The 21,408-nt window shown below is 42.3% G+C and overlaps 1 protein-coding gene across 1 annotated transcript in view; it reads right to left on the bottom strand.

Moving 5' to 3' along the window:
• UNC80 (unc-80 homolog, NALCN channel complex subunit) overlaps positions 1-21,408 on the bottom strand; it is a 186,252-nt gene that overhangs the window by 74,869 nt on the left and 89,975 nt on the right. Inside the window, exons 27-36 of the mRNA XM_063116088.1 lie at positions 16,390-16,593; positions 14,769-14,869; positions 11,424-11,621; positions 10,841-10,948; positions 8,327-8,465; positions 7,518-7,699; positions 4,829-4,960; positions 3,499-3,685; positions 2,034-2,165; positions 489-632 (exon numbers count right to left, since the gene is read on the bottom strand). Of these exons, the coding sequence (XP_062972158.1) occupies positions 489-632; positions 2,034-2,165; positions 3,499-3,685; positions 4,829-4,960; positions 7,518-7,699; positions 8,327-8,465; positions 10,841-10,948; positions 11,424-11,621; positions 14,769-14,869; positions 16,390-16,593 (1,527 nt within the window). The remainder of the gene's footprint in view (positions 1-488; positions 633-2,033; positions 2,166-3,498; positions 3,686-4,828; positions 4,961-7,517; positions 7,700-8,326; positions 8,466-10,840; positions 10,949-11,423; positions 11,622-14,768; positions 14,870-16,389; positions 16,594-21,408) is intronic.

Raw genomic sequence — 21,408 nt, 5'->3', positions numbered from 1 at the left:
ATTGTTGGTTTCCTTGTATTATAATTTTTTCTGCCCCCCCCCTTTTATAGTGAACCTGCAAACAGGAAGCTATTGAATAAAGGCACAATAACCCTTAAAAGTCTCAGGAGCACACTAAACAGGCTTGCACGGCAATTGCAGAAAACCTCACCACAAGTCAGGTCTGAAAGAATTCAGGAAGACAACCCAGAAATACACTGGAATTTAATGATCTGACAATGATGTCTGAGATCTCTGTAAAAAGTGAGTGAATAAATGATGGCAATTCCAAAGAAAAGGGCCACTCTGAAAGCAAGCTTAGTACCAAGGATGCAATCCCAAGCACACATACTGGGAAGTAAGGCTTAAACCGCAACGGGCAGCAGAAATACATTTGTCAGGGCTGGGTCATCACAGAATCCCTATAAAGTGCTAAAACCAGTGTAGCTGTTTTAAGAGTTTCATACTCTTTTTTTATTATTCCAGAAATCTTTCACACAAAACAACACCTGCTACTCCATCCTCCCGGACTTCTCCGTCTTCCATTAAGTGAACAATGGGGAGCACAGCTGCACAGATGCAGGCTGGGAAGACTGCCTGAGGGGGCTGGGGGACATGATGATTTGGGGTGTGCTCTGTTGTGTGTTCCTCATCTAGAAAAAGAAATAGATATAGTTTACTTAGTTATAGATCTCCATCCACAGCTGTTCACACTGAATCTTTGGATTAAACAGGAGAAAACATTGAGAATATAGGGGAACGTTCCCAGGTTGCACTCTAATCTGAGAGCTAATTCATCCATTGAAACGAGCAGGGAATTTCAAGACATGAATTTCTATTCTGAATCTTTCCTTCTGAGATCTGATTCATAGGATATGCCAAAGGTGTGGTTGCCACAGGAGCCACAAGTGTTCTGTGTGGTTAGCAGCTTCTGGAATGTGGTGCTTAAATGGGTTGCTAAAACAAACCTAACTACATGAGAGAAGTCAGCTAAAAACAGAAGACTTCAACCACCTGAGAAAATTTGACCCAACCAATATAAGCACTGTTTTACAGACAGTTAACTATACAGACCAGTGGCCTCATTGTTTGAATCTCCATAAACAACTACACTGTCAGAATAATGCATGAACTAGGTCTAAAATAACATCCACAAAGCAGATTCACAGACTTTCCTTGAGATGATCCTTTGGAGAACATACTAGGACCCACCCCCACCCCCACAATGTACATAATGAAACATAATTCAGGAATATCATTCTACTGAGAACCCTGATTCTTTTGAATGCCAGAATCAGTCCTAATGTTACACACAAATAATACAGGCCAGTTTCATCAGGCTCCTCCTCCAAGTTCCAGCTGGACATCAGGAAAAACTTCCTGACTGTTAGAGCAGTACGACAATTGAACCAGTTACCTAGGGAGGTGGTGGGCTCTCCCACACTAGAGGTCTTCAAGTGGCAGCTGGACAACCATCTGTCAGGGATGCTTTTGAGGTGGATTCCTGCATTGAGCAGGGGATTGGACTCGATGGCCTTGTAGGCCCCTTCCAACTCTGCTATTCTATGATTCCCTCAACCATCATAAAACAGCCACTCTACCTGAGTGCAAGAGAGAGAGATAGGAAGCAGAGCCACTCCACTGATTCTGATGGGAGACAAGACCCCCTGCAGGTTGCTCCCTCCCTCAGTTGTCACCATTTCATCAGGCTGCAGCAGACGGAGAGATGGGACTGTTGGGACACCAGCAAAACTTAGCTCCTGTCTGAACTATTTCTATTCCAGGTAGTTAGTATACAAGCTACAATGTAACTTTAAGAACTGGTGCCTGATTTTCCTTGTTCTCCTCTTCCCTGCCCATCACTTTTCTCCCCTTTGAATTGTGTTTTACATTGTTACCCTGAAAGCAAGGACTGGCTGTTTTTATTGACCTTAATTAAGTTGCTCTAGGAACCTTTTTGACTGAAGGCCACAGTATAATTAAATGAAAAAAGCAAGAGAATTTTGAGGAGACATTTAACAGGGCAATTAACACCCAATCCGTAGTTGTTATACCTTCGGCACTGACTGCTGAACGCACTGACCAAACTGAGCCACGACGAAAGGAGTAGTTCCTATGAGATGTGCTGGAAGTGCACGATGGACTCACAGAGAGACGGCGAGATGCCAGGTTTGAAACTTCTTCTACTGACAAAACAAATAGATGATGTGAATTTTTGATTATGAATTCTAGAAGCGATCTATCACTGATCTACTGCAATGGTACTGATCTACAACATTTGAGTAAAAACAGACGGATTTAAAAAAAACACCTATAGTTGGACCTAGGTTAGAGTACATATTTATGTGTGCTTTCTAAATAAATATGTAATAGATTCAATAATTTTCTTTAGAAGCAAAGAGATTGATACAATGCTGAAAGTCAACATTCTCTTATTTCTGAACAATGGATAGAAGGAATGCTAGAGCTCAGTATGGAAGGGGGAAAGTGCCTTATAAGGGCCAAAACAGACATAACATTATTCACAGCACTGGCAGTGAATGGATCCAGATTGAGATTGTGGTGAGGTGGAAAGAGGTGCTAACTCTTAGATCCTGCTGTGTTCCCAATGCAGATTGAGGTCCCTGAGGCTGCTATTGTTTTAACTTGGTTCATGGTTTAATTTGTTTTTAACTTTGTATATTTATTGTTTTCTACTGTATGCTTTTATCTGTACGCCGCTCTGAGATCTTAATGATATAGGGCGGGATATAAATGTTTTAAATAAATAAATAAAGAATAAAATATTGGATTAGGAGTGTAGTTCCCATGGATCTCGTGTTCGATACACACACACACACCATCTCTGGATAATGAATTTGAGCTTCTCATGTCCTCTATTGCGCTTGTGCAGCCTCCTCATGTGCCTACATGGCCAAGCTTCCTATACCACAGCTACTAACATATAAAGGGACCAATACCTTGCTGCAAGCCCTAAACTAACCTTCCTCCAATCTGGTGCTCTCCAGATATTTTGGACTTCAACTCCCATCCGCCTCAGCTAGCATGGCCATGTAGTCCAAAACATATCGAGGGCAAAGCTTCCCTAAACATTTATTGTCTCTTGTCCTATATTAGTCTAATTACTGACACACGGGTAATTTTCATCTAGCTTCAATCGGCATTTCAGACAGGTTTTATTGCCTACATTATATTAGACAAAAAATCAACCAAGAATATCTACAAAAACCCTACTGCAAATTTATAGAAACATCTACATAAAAATACAAGGAATGAAATGTAGTCTTGGACAGCTCTCATTCTTCCTTCATGGTGACTTGGATGGGGGAGAAGCCCAATGAATAATGTTTAGAGGGATCAGCTGCTGCTGCTAGTTATCCACTGAACCAACGTTCTTTCTCTTGCAACCATTTATTATCACCTCTATTTTAAATGAAACTCAGCATTCGTCATATTACATCCCCAGGACTGTTATTGCCTTATCAACTCTATTAGACCACTTCTGTGTCTAGAGCGCACCTTCCTCTTCCTGCTCTGAGTTTGGGGAACAGGTGGGCTCATAACAAGCCTCCTGGGTGATGGGAATGGCAGTGATCAGACTAGCTTCTCGGCCCAGACGTTTTTTCTCTTCTTCTTGCTGCAGGTTCTTCAGAATGTGCTCTGCTCGTTGATGAGAACGTGACACTGCCCGGGCAGAAAATGACTTCTGTAAGCAAAGGCATTAAAAAAAATAGTTTTAGCTTGGAGTTTTATTGAGCGCAACTGATTAAATTAGGTGCAAAATATTGCAGTTAGTGAAACAGACTGCTGAGTGCCCTGACAAGTTTGTAACCAATATCACTCAACCATCACACCTAGGGACCCTACTGAAACTATAATAGACACTGCCCAAATCTGACAGCCGACAGAAAGCTCTGACGTGGGCTGGTCCATGAAGTCACAAAGAGTTGGAAGCAACTGAACGAATAAACAACAACATCTGACATGCAACCAGTCCACACTATCACCATTTCAAATGATGAGTTAAAGCTGCAATCCTATGTACTTTTACTTGGTAGTAAACACCATTAAACCCGGTGAGCCTTACCTCCAAGTAAACATATATCAGATCGCTCTGTAAATCACAACATTTCTTGAATTCTATGTATTGGCATTGTATATTTTTATCTCTGGACTTGGTCTTTTGGTCTTGGATATTTTTTTTAATAGCTGTTATAATAGGAACTTATGGTTCTGTTTCTCACATGATGTGCCTAGAGCTATTTAAGATTAGGCAGATTATAGTTCTAATGAATATCAATACTGATAACATTAATACTTCTACTATTAACAAACATTAATCCCATGAAAGCACCATCAGCAGTGGCTCTATGAATTTCATTAACATTTATTTCTAAGTCATTTAATTGTTTTTATTGCTTTTAAATTTTCTACTGGTTTTACCTTGTTAACATTTAATGTGTTTTTAACTGTGTACATTATTTATCGTTTCATACTGTTTGGATTTATTTTGTACAAATGTTTTAATAAATAAATATTCCTTAAGACATCATGACGTTGCCTTTTATATCTTTTCTCATCAATTTCTCACTTTCCCCACAAGCAGCATCTCATTCCTAAAATTTATTTATTTATTATGGCATTTATATCCTGCCTCTAAGGAACCCAAGGGGGCGTACACAGTCCTCCTCCTCCGCTCCATTTTATCCTCACAACGACCACCCTGTGAGGTAGGTTGGGCTGAGAGTCAGTGACTGGCCCAAAGTCACCCAGTGAGTTTCCACGGCTGAGTGGGGACTAGAACCCGGGTCTCTCGGCTCCCAGTCCAACACTCAGCTCTTTTACTTACAGACTGATCTTCATTAATGGGATCCTGTACACTTCCACTGCACTGTGGGACCCATGGAGGGTCAAACATGGGGACAGATGGCATTCCCAGTACTGGAGATGGCAGGGTGAAGTTAATGCTCGGTGGAGGGATCTGGAAAAGCAGATCAAGACAGAAGAACACATCACCCTCTGTACTGAAGATCATCCCTTCAAGGAAGGCGAAACGTTCCGGAGTCCAAATACGGCAGAGCACATAATTCTATTCATGAAATAAAGATGGACTTAAGAGTATACAGGCTTCTTTTTATAACACTAGTAAAGGACCCAGCTTCGTATGGGCTGGAATAGCCCTTCGTTTGATAGAGCCATGACTTCAAGCAAACTTACACAGCTCTCAGAGTTGGACATATTGTGGCACAGCCTAAGAATTAACAAAGAAGTACAATGAACAACAAACAATAAGATACGGGGTTACATGATATTTCGTTCCAGTTATAAACCGCAGGTATTTTCCAGAAGTTCACTTGGGGAACTTAAGGGTCTGTAAGATCATATAAATACATCCTTTCACAGTGTTCCATGGATAATTGGTGGAATTCTGGTTTTGTCTTTTTGGTTTATTAAGTTAATAAAATCATACTATGTTTCAAAGAAATTGTCTGGTTCTTTTTGTATTTTTACTAACTACTCTCAATTGTTTAGTTAACTTCTCCACTAATACAAGGTTCCAAAGTTGGTTGTACCAATATCCAATTAAGAAAGTCCATCTCTGTCTCACGATGACAAATCTAAACATCAGTAGTTCTTTAGAGGAGATTTTAATAGATGGATTTCTTTACCGTGTTCTCTCTGATTTTGCCAAGATCAAACGAAAGCTGTTTTTTCACCCAGGTAGCTCTCCATGGATTTTGGCACTAATGGCACCATTCAGGATCAGGCAATATGGGCTACCTGCTATTTTCGGGCTACGACATCACTAGTCCCCAACTTCATTAATGTTTATTTTAAATGCTCTGATTAACAATGTGAACTGAGATGGTTTTCAAGGAGAAACTCTGTTTCCCTCAGTGTCATGTCACTTACTGCTGATAATGGCTAAATCTCCACTACTGCTTTATAGAGGTGTTGAAATGCACTGATCACTGTTGGGGCACAATCCACATTCCATATATTTTATTTATTGATTACATTTATATACCATCCCATAGCTGAAGCTCTCTGGGTGGTTTACAAAAGTTAAAAACAGTGAACATTAAAAAGTATACAAAATTTAAAACCATCAAAAATATACAAACAACAGTATAAAACAGTATCCATTTAAACAGCAACAGTTCTGGGGTCCATTAAAAAAACACAACTTAGCATATGTTGTTAAATGCTGTTAAATGCCTGGGAGAAGAGAAAGGTCTTGAACTGGCGGTGAAAAGATAACAATGTTTGTGCCAGGCAAGCCTCGTTGGGGAAATCATACCGTAATTGGGGGGCCACCACTGAAAAGGCCCCCTCCCTTGCTGCCATCCTCCAAGCTTCCCTTGGAGTAGGCAGTCAGAGGAGGACCTTAGATGTTGAGCGCAGTGTACCAGTAGGTATTGTGGTCCCAAGCCGTGTAAGGCTTTATAGGTTAAAACCAGCACCTTGAATTGGGCTTGGAAACGTATAGACAGCCAATGCAAGCGGTGTTATATGTTTGAACCTTCTGGTTCCAGTTATCAATCTGGCCTCTGCATTTTGCACAAGCTGTAGCTTTCGAACCATCTTCAAAGGCTGCCCCATGTAGAGGGTATTGCAGTAATCTAATTTGGAGGTTACCAGAGCATGGGCAACTGAAGCTAGGTTATCCCTGTCCAGATAGGGGTGTCGCTGGGCCACCAAACAGAGTTGGCTGAAGACACTCTGTGCCACCGAGGCCACCTGGGCCTCAAGTGACAGAGATGGTTCTACGAGAACCCCCAAGCTATGAACCTGCTCCTTTCATAGTGTTATTTTCTGCTTTTTGATTCCACATTTGCAACGATTTGACAAAAGGGTCTTCATCAGACAGAGGGAAAATCATGGTTCCCTGCCATGGCTTCTCTCCCCACCCGCCCTCCGCTTCATTCACACAATACTTCCTCTTTCTCATGGAGAAGAAAGAGGAAGCAAACAAAGACCATGGGGCTCATTCAGTGGGCATTTTTATTGTGCTGCTTTTCCTGCACACAGCAGGAGATTGCGGCAAGTTTCGCTTCTAAAAATAAGTCAGACTTACTGGTGTCTTATTTTGTGACGGGAAGGCCAGAAGGAGTGGGAGACGCATGGGAGGTGAACGTCGTCATCATCAAAAGGACCCACGAAAAGCCATGAGTGGGCAGTAATGAGTGTGCGATAAAACACTCATCTGATGACGTTTTAGGTGTAGATCTGGCCACAATCTTCTCTCTGGATAATTTTGTATTACCTCATACCCTCCTGATATTTGCCTCAGATATATACTGTTGCTTCCCCCAAAATAGATGCACTATGGGAAGTGGAATAATCTGATCCACAATAGGATTTTAACCCAATTCCAAATGATTACTGTAGGTTTCAGCCTTCTTAAAAATTGTTAATAGTGCTAATTGTAACTGTTGTTTAAAAGTTTACTTCTGGGTAAACATGCATCAGATTGCAATGATATTCTGGTGCCACAACCACAACTGTGAATGATCTCAGACAGTGTCACGATTTACCTTAAAGATCTGCTGAGCTCCTTCCTCCATCCGAGGCCAGACTTGATACCTGAATCTCCAGAGAGTATGGAACTTGAGAATGGCATTCAACCTTTGCACTGCCTCAGGGTGATGAAATTCAGACATCAGCATATCCGATACTGCCTCTGGCACTTTCACAGCACACAGAAGAAACATGGCAGCTGCAGGAAGCAAATATTTCAAGAACCAGTAGGTTTCACAACCTGGAAACATATTTTTCCCCCCTTTTCTTTCTTCTTTTGTTTTTTGTTTTCATTTTTACAGTTTAAAAATAGTGCTGGAGGATGTGGAGTGGAAATATGCTTTCAGTCGTTCGGTGATTTATTTATTTATTTCATTACATTTTTATACTGTCCAATAGCTGAGGCTCTCTGGGCAGTTCACAATTAAAACCCTAAAATACAACAGATCAAAACATATAAAGTTTTATGAGCAGAACTGGGACCAAGAGGGCCGCGACTGTGGGGCGCTCCATTTGTTACGGATTCCCACTGTGGATCTCCAATGCAGGCGTTGCCACCTTCTCTCCCTGCTGTTGACTCCATATGGTTTCCAATCTTTTTCTGACATGAAATACTTCCACTGTGGAAAGTACTTTCATGTCAGAAAAAGCATCACGTGGAAGAGGACGTGGCGATGTGTGCGTAGGCGGGACTCACAGGATACCCAGACAGAAAAAGGTCAAGATCAAAAACTGGGTGGGGCAACTGTGATACTCCTTATCCCCTCCAAGCACATGTCACCCATATTGCGCACCTGAGTGTGCCCCTGGGATGTGACCTTCTTACCTGCTGCTCCAGCCATGTGCTCATCCATACTGAGCAACAACTCCCATGCTGCAGGCTGGATGTCCCCATACATATCTTCTGTGAGGATGGGAGCGGCCTTGATTAACAGTGATAAAGGTGCTGGTGACAAACTCATCACCTGCAGAAAACAAAACCATGTAGTATGGAAGGGTCAATAAGCAATTAAAAGTAAGACTCCGGTAGCCGAATCGTAAACATGCTGACTCTGAAGTACTGCTGAGCTGAATCTGGCTTACATACTAGGAAGTTCAATCAGTGTCGCAGCCATACTTGGTCAGCCCTGCCTTTATGTCAGCCCTCTCTCACTTAATTGATTAAAATAAATGTTATAGGAAGCCAATACAGACCAGTCTGCAGTTATTCAGTGAACATTTTGTTGTTTATTCGTTCAGTCGTTTCCGACTCTTCGTGACTTCATGGACCAGCCCACGCCAGAGCTTTCTGTCGGCTGTCGCCACCCCTAGCTCCCCCAATGTCAAGTCTGTCACCTCCAGAATATCATCCATCCATCTTGTCCTTGGTCGGCCCCTCTTCCTTTTGCCTTCCACTTTCCCTAGCATCAGCCTCTTCTCCAGGGTGTCCTGTCTTCTCATTATGTGGCCAAAGTACTTCAGTTTTGCCTTTAAAACCATTCCTTCAAGTGAGCAGTCTGGCTTTATTTCCTGGAGTATGGACTGGTTTGATCTTCTTGCAGTCCACGGCACTCTCAGAATTTTCCTCCAACACCACAGTTCAAAAGCATCTATCTTCCTTCGCTCAGCCTTCCTTATGGTCCAGCTTTCGCTGCCATAGGTTACTACGGGGAATACCATTGCTTTAACTATGCGGACCTTTGTTGTCACTATATTAGATAGCATAGATACACTGGATATATTTCAACATCTGGGCCAAACAGTGGCTTCCTACTCTCTACAAATGGGAAGTCTCTACATAGGCAGACTTCCACAAAAGCAACACTGGACACAGCCAACATTTTTGTTTGGGTGGATAACCATCTAAAATCCAATATGTGAACCATAGGCATGTGCAGCATGTTTCATGAGGGTGTACACTCAGGGATTTTTTTTCTTTTTAAAGGCGAACATTTATTGAATACTCAATCATAGGGACATTATTTTTATTCATTCATTTATTAAACCCTGTAGACACTGATGAGCTACTCCGCATTCGGCTTGCTTGACCAGCATTGGTGGGGATCTGTGGTGACACCGGCTGGAGGAGGGGCTTATGAGGTGACATTAGCCTTCTGGGGCCCTCCTCCTGGCCTCTAGGCAGAGAGGCTCCCAGCAGGGCGATTCCTTTTCACTTCTGCTGCCCAGAGGGCAGTCGGAGGACCATTCCCACTGCATCTGGATCCCCTTCAGTGGCCCCCTCAATTCAGCACTTACTGCTTGAGACATTAGGGCATGCCTGGGCACACCCGGCACACCTCTTGCGCATGCCTATGGTGTGAACCAAGAAGTATATACTTCATTTGCAACACTGCCATTAACACACAAAGCCCTTTCACAAAACCTGATATATATCCGATTGAAGATCCGTATTTTTATTACTTTATTATGATCAAACTTAATTAATGATTGTACTAATTAGAATGATTTCAATCTTCACTTTTCTCAGAGTTAAGCAAATTGAACACAAATTATTAGCAAATAGCTTTCTGTAAATGAAACAATAGTAAGCCAATTCAGTTCTGAGCTATCTGCCAAAAGAATTAGCAACAAATCATGAATATGACATGAATTCTTTTTATCTTTTGAGAAATATGGGCATTTCTGGAATATCACTGAGAATCTCAGGCTTATCATTCCAAAGTTATTCAATAATTTTTTGCTTTATTTTTCAATGTTTTGCACTAAACCTCCCCATGTTCTACTGGCTCTGCCATGATTTTTGCCTAAATTCTCCATTTTGTCAATGCTCTGGTCTATGTCATGTTCATGCGAACTGAAAACATACCCTGGGGAAAACATACTGGGTTCAGACAACATAGCAACCTACCATGGCTGCTTGCCCATGGTGGGTTGTTGTGTCGTGCGAACTCAGTCAGTGTCTGATCATGGAGACAAGATAGTCAAATGGAAAGCTCATTACTCAACAACCATAATCTAAACTGACTGACCAGGTTCACATATAATGACACATTTAATTGCACATAGTACAAATAGCGGACACCACTACACCACCACATGTACAGTATTGCCTGATTTCACATGAAAGAACTGGCCCTTAATCTATAGAAGCCAGGGGTGTAATTCACAGGCTGAAGATTCCTGACACTGTTTCCCCACCTGGGTACATACATATTAAAGACTAAAAATAATAATGTTCCACTAGTGCAGCCTTCTCCAACCTGTTGCCCTCCAAGTATATTGAACTACATTTCCCAGAACAGGATTCTGGGAGTTGCAGTGCAACACATCTGGTAGACATCCGGTTAAGGAAGGCTGTACTAATGCATTTTTCCCCATAGGTGACAAACACACTCATTACCTGATGCCTGATGTATTTCAACATTCCAGAGTCTTTCTTTCCTTCAAGGTTGGAATCTAGTACTCTTTTTTTCAGGGAGGGTGTTCTCAGGCATGACTTGTCTGAACACTGGAAGAGAATTGGGTTTGGAAAAAAATGTTCAAAGTGTTTTCAGAGGTCAGCTTACTATGTGTCTAATATTCAAAACAATAATAGTCCATTAAGGTGCAATCCTAAGCATGATTAGACAGAAAAAGCATGCTGGGGAATGCTGGCTGGGGAATGTGGGGAGTTGTAGAACTTTTTTTCTGTCTAAACATGCATAGGATTGTGCTATGAAAGAGCTTTTCCCTAGGCTCTCAGAGTGTGATCAGGAACTGCTGAGTGAGATAAGCCTAAACACCTTCCTTTTCCAAATCACTGATGTCAGTTCCAAATACCACAGTGAAACAGGTTAGCCTGGACAGTGTGAGATGCTGGAAAAGGCTCTATGAATTACCCCTACACAAAGGCTTAATACATGTTAGGTAGCTGAGTTACCAGTCTCATTTAAATTACCTTCAATAGATGTAGACAAGAAGTGAGATTTCATTAGCTTGCTTACCTCTTTCTGCTTTTTGCCCCTTGCAACATTGTTTAGTAAGTTATTTTCTCTTAGTGAATCCACAGTGTCTCCATACAGGAGTTTGATGGCCCGGACAAGGCGCGCACAAGAGCGGCTGTGGTGGAGGTAACAGTGAGGGTGGCAGTAATCAATGTGGGTGCAAATGAAACTCTGCTGGTTGCACAGCAGGATCATCACCTGGAAATATAAAGTATGCCCAGGGGCTTCAGTAGAATTACAACCCAACATTTGTGCCAAGAGAAGACTGGAAATAAAACATTGTGCAACACCTTTATCTAAAAAACAATTTAGCAATGAACAGAAAAATAAACTCAGCCTAGATCCGTAAAATGGAAGCCTACTTTACTAATGTCCACTCCACAACAGAAGGTTACAGAAATCAACTCTTTTTATATAGCCAAAGTGGTGGATAGCAGCACCTTCGACATGCAATAAGATGAAATCCTGTCAAATGAATTCTCCTGCCTGCTTCCTCACTTCAGGCTATTCCAATAGATTTGTAGGTTGTAAGCCCCTTCTCTAGCTGTTAATCCCGTTAGCATCTTGAGTCCAAGGGAATGAGCTCAGCGCTGCATATATACCATTAGGCCAGGATAAGCCCCACAGTGGTTCTAGGACTGAGGGGGAGGATCAGGCTTTGAGGGCCCTCCCTTTGGTACCCGAAACCACCGCAGAGGCTGAATAGCCACCACTGCAGCCACTCAGCTCAATCTGGGAGGTGCCTGACTCAAGTACAGGAGCTCCTGTGGGCCTTTGCAGGCTGGGTTATAAAAAGCCAGCTCTGGGGATAGGCACCACTTGGGCCACCTCTCTGCCTGAGAGTTAAGACAGGCACTTTCTGGCTGGAGCACCAGAGTAGCTGGGGTGGCTGTCCTCTGTGTTGGTTCTGTTGAGCCCAGCCTTGGGAGACACGCAGCAATGGCCCTGCCTGAGCTGGGCGCTTCCCACTTCAAACAGGTTCTGCGGTGGCTGACCCCAGTGCCAGCTCCTTGAAGTCAGGAAGCATGCCTGGAGGGGTGCTGGACAGGGAGAAGGTAAAAGAAGCAGTGTGGGGGGCGGGGGGGGAATCTCATCCACTCTACACTGCCCTTCTTCTCTCACTGTCCTAATTTTCTGTGACGATCTCTGCTCGTTTCGCCTAGACTGGGGTAGGCAACTTGTGGCCCTCTAAATGTTTTGGCCAGCAACTCCCATCATCCCACACCACTGGCTACACTTGCTAGGGCTGATGGGAGTTGTAGGCCAGAACAAGTTTCCTACCTTGACCTAGACCTCACTACTGAATAACTGAAAGGAGGTGGCAGAAAAATGACCATAGAGTTCATTGCACTCTACGATAAATGATTACAAGTGTTTGTTTGGGCTTTCTTGTAGGAAGCTTCTACCATATAAGTTACCTAGGGAGGTTGTGGGCTCTCCCACACTAGAGGCCTTCAAGAGGCAGCTGGACAACCATCTGTCAGGGATGCTTTAGGGTGGATTCCTGCATTGAGCAGGGGGTTGGACTCGATGGCCTTGTAGGCCCCTTCCAACTCTGCTATTCTATGATTCTATGAAGTGCACTACTATACTACCCAGCACTACAGCCATAACTGGAGCCCAAGTATGTTAGACGCTACCTTCTAGTGACAAAACTGCATGGGGACCACAAAATGACAACTAACGAATAGCCACAACTAGACAGAATTCTGCTGTTCATTTTCTAATAAGTCTCCATTGTTGACATTTTTAAACATAACAACCCACAGTTTAAATGGGGGAAAGCAAGTAGAAATCTGATGTTTAGCTTGGTGGGATTTTTTAAAAATGTGCATCATTCCATTGTTTAAGCTAAATACTTCATTTTTACTAATAAACATGATATTGAAATATATATCTCCTTCCCCAAACCCCCCAAAATGAGTTTTTAAATGAGCCAATATTGTCAGTTATATGATGCAGCAGCAGCCACCTTGCAGCCATCGTCGGGATTTCCCGTGAAGCTGCGAATTTAAAAAGTCACGGTCTTACGCCAACTTTTTCACTGGAGTGAGGCAAGTACGGTGGAGGCGTTCTTGGGCAGACAGCAACCCCCAATTGGTTGCCATCTGCCCAGGCGAAGGACAGGGGGTGGGCCTGGCAAGCCGAACAGCCGCTGGAAAGCCCGTGCCCTCCCTCTGCGTCAGGATGAGCCACGGCGACCCTGCAGCAGAGGAGGCACGGGGTTTCCCTAAACGTGGTGGCAGCCCCAAAGACACGGGGGAAATCTACAGCACTGAGAGGTCACCTCATTCGTTCAAGTTGTAATGTTTAGCCATATGGCCATTACAATATAAACACGGGAAACATAATTGTAAAACACTGAACCATCAAAACACAGGGGCACGGGTAAGGCTGTAAAAATACAAGTAATACTGTTTTAAGCATTTGTTTGAATTAAAACAGAACTCCCCTTAGCTTTTGTCACTGGTGTAGGTCTGAGAGGTCAACTGCCTAGTGACTGTGTGAAATATAAGAATGAAGCAAGTAAATGAGCAACAAGCACTTATTAGAGGGCTGGGAAGTGAAGCTGTATGGGGGTTGGGAAGAACCTCTTTCAGCCCAAGGGCCAAATTCAATTTCAAAGCAGCTCTTGGGAGCTGCATTCCAGTGGTGGGCATGGCTGAAGTAAACGGGCGGGGGGGGGGGGCGGGGATACAAAGAACACCAGCCCCTTGTAGCTTACAGCTCCTACTGCCAGTAATGAAGTCTTAGCGGTGGCACAGCAACCTTTTAGAATGGGGGTTTGGGTTGGCGCCGGAGCCGCACGAAGCCAGGAAACCACCGAAGGATCAGGGGTTGGGGGAAAGGGGTGTGGTCATGTAGGGAACCAAGGAGGCCAGATTGGAACCCAGGCCTGAAGTTCCCCATCTCTGCTTTGTACATAGGCGGGGGGGGGGGTCCTCAAACACAGGCAGAGTTATGCACATGAGAGGCGATGGTCATGGTCATGCCCACAGGCTTATTCAATTACAGATGAGCTCTCAATATATTTAATGCAGACGTCATTTATGGGGCTTTGATTTGTTGGAGCAGAGACTTAAGTCTGGTCATGAGAAATAGCTTAATTTTGCCTTTTTTATTTTGTGGGTTTACATTTCCCTAATTATATGCCTTTACTGGCCTTAATAGAAGTTCTGGTGATTTTTTTCGGGGGTGGGTAGGTTGGGGGCCACTAAATACCTGAATAGCAGGAGTCCCACCATTCAGACAGAAATCTTGAATTCACTGTGCCCTGACAACCAGCTGTGCCTTCTGTGTGTAACAGGTGGGAATTCAAGGACATTTCTAATGATCTCTACTTACATGCAGCCAAGACATATTCCGGTGATAGTTCTCTTCGGTGCCGGTGCTGCTTAGCACTTCAGGTTCTATACTGGGTTCGCTTGTGCTCCAAGGGCTCCCTTCTTCAAAAGAAAAAGATACACCCAAAAGTAGTTGTCTTCTGAGGCTTCCTGCATATTTTTAAATCTAAGGTATATGCTTGTAAACCAGGCCAGTTTGTTGAAACAGATTAACGTTATTCCTTTAGTCCAGAAAATGGTATGCCCTAAGCACACCAGCCCAAGAGCCAATCCACTCAGGAAGGACCTTTGACTATGCTAAAAACATGTCAGATGGTTCCTCTCACTCCTATCCCAACCTACCCTTCCCCCTATGCCTCTGATGAACAGCTGGACTGGTAATTACAAGCATAATTTATAACCACCATTAACAGGACAACTAATCAGGGATAAACATCGCTCCCTTTTCTGGAAGAGGGGAGGGTAAGTGAGTGGAAGGAAAATTCCTGCATCATTAAGATGCTGCAAATTGTTGGTTTCAGTGATCTGCATTGACTGGGCTCTGTGGTCCAAAAAAGAAGAAGATCATGTGTGTCTAGTCCTGCAATGGCAGCGCTTTTGCTACAGCAACTGCTGCCACAAACAGGCCACATCCCTGTTAGGTCCCATCAGAGGATTCCAAAATGCCTGGGGATGAAAGGGGGAAAAATCCTGACAAACACTAGAGAGCAAAGGCAGGGGAGGGCTCGCTCTGGCCCCAGAGTTTCCTGCATGCATTTATTGCCAACGGGCCTTCAAACGTGACAGACCTTCAGCACAAAATTTGCCTACTGGAGACAGTAACGTTAAGGCTGCAATCTTATAGTCACTTACCTGGGAGCAAGCCCCACTGAACTCAATGGGACTTACTTCTGAGTAGACACATAAAGGATTGTGCTATAAGAAGCATGGCTGATTTTCCAATTAGTTCTTCCCCACCCTTTATTTTAAGTAATCATATACGGACCTGGTTAGACTCAAATTTCTCCTCAGAAGAGCAAGAGCACGGGCAATGCCACTGAGACCACAAGGGCGAAATAGGTTTGGTTTTAGGATTTATCTGTTCCTGACCTTTTCCTGAAAGAAAAACCTATGGGAACTAATATTTTGGAGATTCACGCGCACACATATATTTATATCTCATACAAAGCAAAATATATACACATTGTATATATAGCTATATGCACAGTACATAATATTGATATGAGATATGTATATATGTTATACCATATATATTATATATGCCAAAGTTATATAATATATGGTATTTTTATATATACCTTCCTAAGCATGGCATGCATTTGGTTGGCAGTCAGGAAAATGCCTGTATGTGGAGTCCGTGCACCAAACATTTGGGCTTTTAAAACTTAGCATCCTTTGAATGGAACAGATCTGACTACCTAACGTACCCATGGCAGGACTCAAGCTGTCTGTCCTCCTTGCCAGGTATTAAATCATGCAAAAAGCGCCAACTCCTTATTCCGGCTCGGACGCCTAGGCTGCCGGCCCTCTTCCTCCTTTCCTAGATCTGCTCGAGTTGCTACCAGGCTCAAGATGCTGCCTCATTATCCCGCTCCCTTTTTAGCCCGGCTCATCTATGTTACCTATGTCAGTGACAGTGTCCCTGCTGTGGGACAGCTGCAGCTCCTCATTCTCGGACTCTGAGTCCTGACGGGACAACTTGGTGCTCTTTAGGCTGCCGGCCCGGCGAATGCTGGACAGGGAACCCCCTTTCTTCACCCGGAAACTGCGGGTTCCTTTAATCTGGAGCAAGCGGGAGCCTCCTATCCTGATCTTCCTGCTGGGAACTGTATTAAAAGAATAAAAGAGGACTTTTCCCCCTTAATTTCCCCCATTTAAAAATATTATACTTATTTATATGATATATAAATATATAAATATATATATATATAGTCTCCCACCCACCCCATCCTGCATTGCAGCGCCTTCCCTTTTCTCAAGGAAGGCCAGCAAGAGGCTCCCTCCAAAGCCAACGCCAATGCAGCTCTATGCATCATCCGGCAAGGGATGCCTTAGAGGAGACTGTGTCACGTTTCTTGTCTGTTATTCAGACGCTTGTTACCCTTGATTTAGCCATCCATATCATGCAAATACTGTGTAAGAGACAGTTGGAAACCCCACGACTAAACAACGAGAGCTATAATGTGTGCCAAACAAGTTGCCCCCGTTCATTCAGGAGCGCGCTGAGAAAGGCGAATTGTTGTCTTTCCGTGTTTGCCAGTAAGGGTTTTGCCACTGCATTTACACCAGTGGCTGCTTACCAGGGACTGAGGTGCAAGTTACAGGCAAGGCCTCAGGGGCAAATCTATCCTCCTGCTAGCCCAAGGTTGTTCAAATCTTGTTATGGAATCACAGTGTTCAATCATGCAGCATTCATGATTGTAAGTAGGCAGCCTGCTTGCTTAAGCTAGGCGTCTACTTTGCTTATCCGGTTTGGATATTACCTTTGCATAAATCGTCGTCTTTGTACATTAAAACTTCACCAGAATTCTATAGAGAAAGCAACAACATGTGGTCCCACTCCTTCAGACAGATAGCAGCTTTCAGGCATTAAAGGCATCTGTGGATGCTGCGTCGTGTGGCATTTTTAATGAGCACGAAAATATGGAATGGTTTGAAGCACCAGTCACTGGCATGTTGCTCTCCACGCAGCTCTGAAGCAATACATGGCATAATGCAAGTCCAAATGTTGCAACACTTAGTTGTACGTCTACTGCAGAGGTGAAATGTGAATACATGATTGCTATCACTTTTAAGGGGGAGTAGGGAAAAGTGCAGTGGTCAGAAGAGCTATATCTAAATCCAATAAAATCTGGGCTTGAAAAGAACTCTGGGAGGATCCTTCTGGTTACGATAGGTTTACACTCTGCCATGTGAATGCACAATTCTGCTTAGAGGTGTTACATGAGTTTAGCATAATTTACCTTAATTATGAATTGCATTCAATTGGATTTGCATTTCAGAGCTCCCATAACTAGAGGAACATTGTTGAGTGGCTTGGAATTGAGTATTTCTGTGATAAGCTGCCAGAGGAGTATATGCATGTCAGTCGGTTGCAGCAAAAACAATGAAGAACCTCTGTGGGGTCTTAAAGGCTATCTGATCAATTGCAGAATAAGCTTTGGTGGACGAAAGCCCACTTCATCAGACGCGGGAATTGAGGATAAATTTTCATCCATCTGAGAGAAGGGCTCTCTAACCCATAAAAGCACCCATCATGATGAATCCGGTAGTCTTTAAGGTGCTTCAAGACAAGATTCTTTGTTATTTTGTGATGAACTGAAGGCTAAGCTGCCTACAGTGTGCTGGATGCACAGTACTGGCAAAGATCTGCTGTAATGAAAACCTATTTCTAAAACCTATTTTAATAATGATGATGATGATGATGATGACGACAACGACGAGAACAACACAAACATAACAGTAGCAGCAGCAGCAGCAGCAACAACATTAAGGCTGCAATTTTTCACACACAAATAGGAGCATGTCTCCTTGAACCAGTAAAACATATAGCCCAGTACTTTGTATTTTGACTTGGAAGTAAACTTTTCAAACTGCTTTACAATTTGTATTTCATTCATTGTAAAAATCTTCTGAAATATGTCATTACCATCCCTATTTATTCTGGGGAGAAATTGAGATTGAGAGCATGATCCATTCTCTCAATGGACACTACTATAATATTCATACCCATTTAACTGTCATGACTTCCTCCAAAGAATACCAGGCATTATACTTTGGTAACGGCGCTGAGCATTATCCACTATAATGCCTTCTGAATTACAGTTTCCTGGGAAGACAAAATGCCTATCAAACCCATTTAAATCTGTAGTGCAGATATGCCCTCATTTGAACTTGTATTTATCTTAGTACAGTCAACCATACTGGAGGTCCACTACATGTAAAGGCCACTACATGTAAACAATGTATTTTTGAGACTTAGCATTTTGGTTTATTTACACTAGGTTTGGTCCTACCTTTTAGTGATTGTACAATCTCATAGCTTTAGCATAGTTTTAAACAATCTTGATTAAAACATCTTTAATGTTTTAAAGACGTTTTAATCATGTATGGTATGTTTTAAATCAATTTTAATGTGTATTTTATATCATGTTTTTATACTGTTTGTTTTATACTTTGAATGGTTTTAATTTTTGTGAACTGCCCAGGGAACTTCGGCTGCTGGGCGGTATAAAAATGCAAATAATAATAATAATAATAATAATAATAATAATAATAATATAATTATCAAAATGACTGGAGTGAATGAGCGAACAGAAGAAACAGGTTAATATTTTTCTAAGTGATTTGAAGTTGCTGCAGATGAGAAAAATCAAATCACAGTTTTTAACTGAACAATAATGGGAGATGCATTTGCCAATATCTGCTAATATTGGTATCATTATATTACCCCCAATAACAAATTAAAAAGGAAAAAAACAGATGTAGAGCAAAGAATATTTAATTTAAACAAAGTTTCATTTGTTCATCACAATGCATTCCAAAGCGTCCCAAAGCAACTTATTAACCATGCATAGAGAAATCCCTTGTGCCCCTATGTAACATAAAATTAAATTCTGAGCAGAGACTGCATTGAAATACTTCTTGGCAACTTGTTAATGCTGCCATTATTGGGACTGTAATTGCATTGCATTTTAATGTCTTTTTAATATGGCTTTGACTGAACTGATCTATTGTATTGTATTGCACTGTTGACATTTTAAATGCTGTTATCTACATTTTTCTATTGCACACCTTCTTGGGTACCTTTAGTAGAAAAGCAGTTAATAAAAAGCAGTAGCTGTTTTTATTTTGTAATTTTTATGGTTTCATTGTATTTCAATGTGTTTTATTTTTTAAATCTACTTTAAATAGTTTTTGTAAGCCTCCTTGAGTGCCATTTCTTGGAAGAAAGGCATGGAATTAATCAAAGGCAGGCAATAAATTCTAACTAACAACTCAACTGTGTAAATAACTTATGTCCCCCATGCTATTTAACATATACATGAAACCGTTGGGAGAGGTTATCTGGAGTTGTGGAGTGCGGTTCTACCAGTACGCTGATGACACCCAACTCTACTACTCTTTTCCACCCAATTCCAAGGAAGCAGTTTCTGTGCTAAACCGGTGTCTGTTGACAGTAATGGATTGGATGAGGGCGAACAAATTGAAGCTTAATCTAGATAAGACAGAGGTGCTCCTGGTCAGTCGAAAGGCAGATCAGGGAATAGGGATTCAGCTTGTGTTGGATGGGGTTACACTCCCCCTGAAGACGCAGGTCTGCAGCTTGGGTGTACTTCTGGATTCAGCCCTGAGCCTGGATGCCCTGGTTTCGGTGGTGGCCAGGAGTGCATTTGCACAGTTAAAGCTAGTGCGCCAGCGTCACCCATTCCTAGAGATGTCGGACCTGGCCACGGTGACACATGCCTTAGTTATATCCCGATTGGATTACTGTAACACGCTCTACGTGGAGCTGCCTTTGAAGAGTGTTCGGAAACTCCAGCTTGTTCAAAGAGCTGCAGCCAGATTGTTGACCGGGTCTGGTTACAGGGAGCAGAAAACTCCCCTGTTAAAACAGCTCCACTGGCTTCCAGTCTGTTTCTGGGCACAATTCAAAGTGCTGGTTATGACCTATAAAGCCCTATATGGCTTGGGTCCAGGTTATTTGAAAGACTGTATTCTCCCTTATGAGCCTGCCTGTGCTTTAAGATCTTCTGGAGAAGCCCTTCTCTCAGTCCCACCATCTTTACAGGCGCGCTTGGTGGGAACATGGGAGAGGGCCTTCTCGGTGGCTGCTCCGGTGCTTTGGAACTCTCTTCCCGGGGAAGTTAGGCTGGCTCCCTCCTTGATGGGCTTTCGGAAGCAGGCTAAAACTTGTTTGTTCCAGCAGGCCTTTGGAGAGTAATTTGGTCCTCCATCTATGTTAATGACTTGTAATTTTGTTGTGTATTTTAATTTTTTTATTATTTTTTTACATTTCTTTCCCTAGGTTTTACAATGTATATTTCAAACTTTGTAAGACTGCCTTGAGGCCCGGTATTGGGCAAAAGGTGGGATACAAATAAATATAATAATAATAATAATAATAATAATAATAATAATAATAATAATAGGAACAGAAAAATGTAGCATCAAAATGAAGGGAAAAGTAAATTCTAGAAAACTATTTATTTATTTATCACATTTCTATACCGCCCAATAGCCAGAGCTCTCTGGGCAGTTCACAAACTAGCGGAGTCTTGTCTGCAGAATCACATACACAAAAAGAACTGTGGGACCTTTGAGCAAGCTAGAGAGCTTAAGCTATTTGGAAGTATAAAAATGAAAGAAATAAAATACATAAAATGTATTAAAATGTAAGAAATAAAGTAACAGACATGAGTAACAGGTGACTTCCTCCTGGCTCACATCAAGTTGGCTTAGAAATAAACTGAGTTACTTCCTCAAAAACAATGACGTATCTCAGTTTATTTACTAGTGACTTAGTTATCTATTATATTTACATACTTTATGACATTATATACAGTTGAGAGTGTCACAACATCGTTTAAAAGCATTGTAAAACAGTTTGGAAGACCTTTTTAGGACTGAAAGGCAGTCTA

This window comes from Elgaria multicarinata, chromosome 2, assembly GCF_023053635.1.
Source record: "Elgaria multicarinata webbii isolate HBS135686 ecotype San Diego chromosome 2, rElgMul1.1.pri, whole genome shotgun sequence".
In the NCBI taxonomy this organism is placed as follows: domain Eukaryota; kingdom Metazoa; phylum Chordata; class Lepidosauria; order Squamata; family Anguidae; genus Elgaria; species Elgaria multicarinata.
The sequence above is the reverse complement of the archived record's forward strand: the minus strand, read 5'-3'. Positions and strand labels throughout refer to the sequence as shown.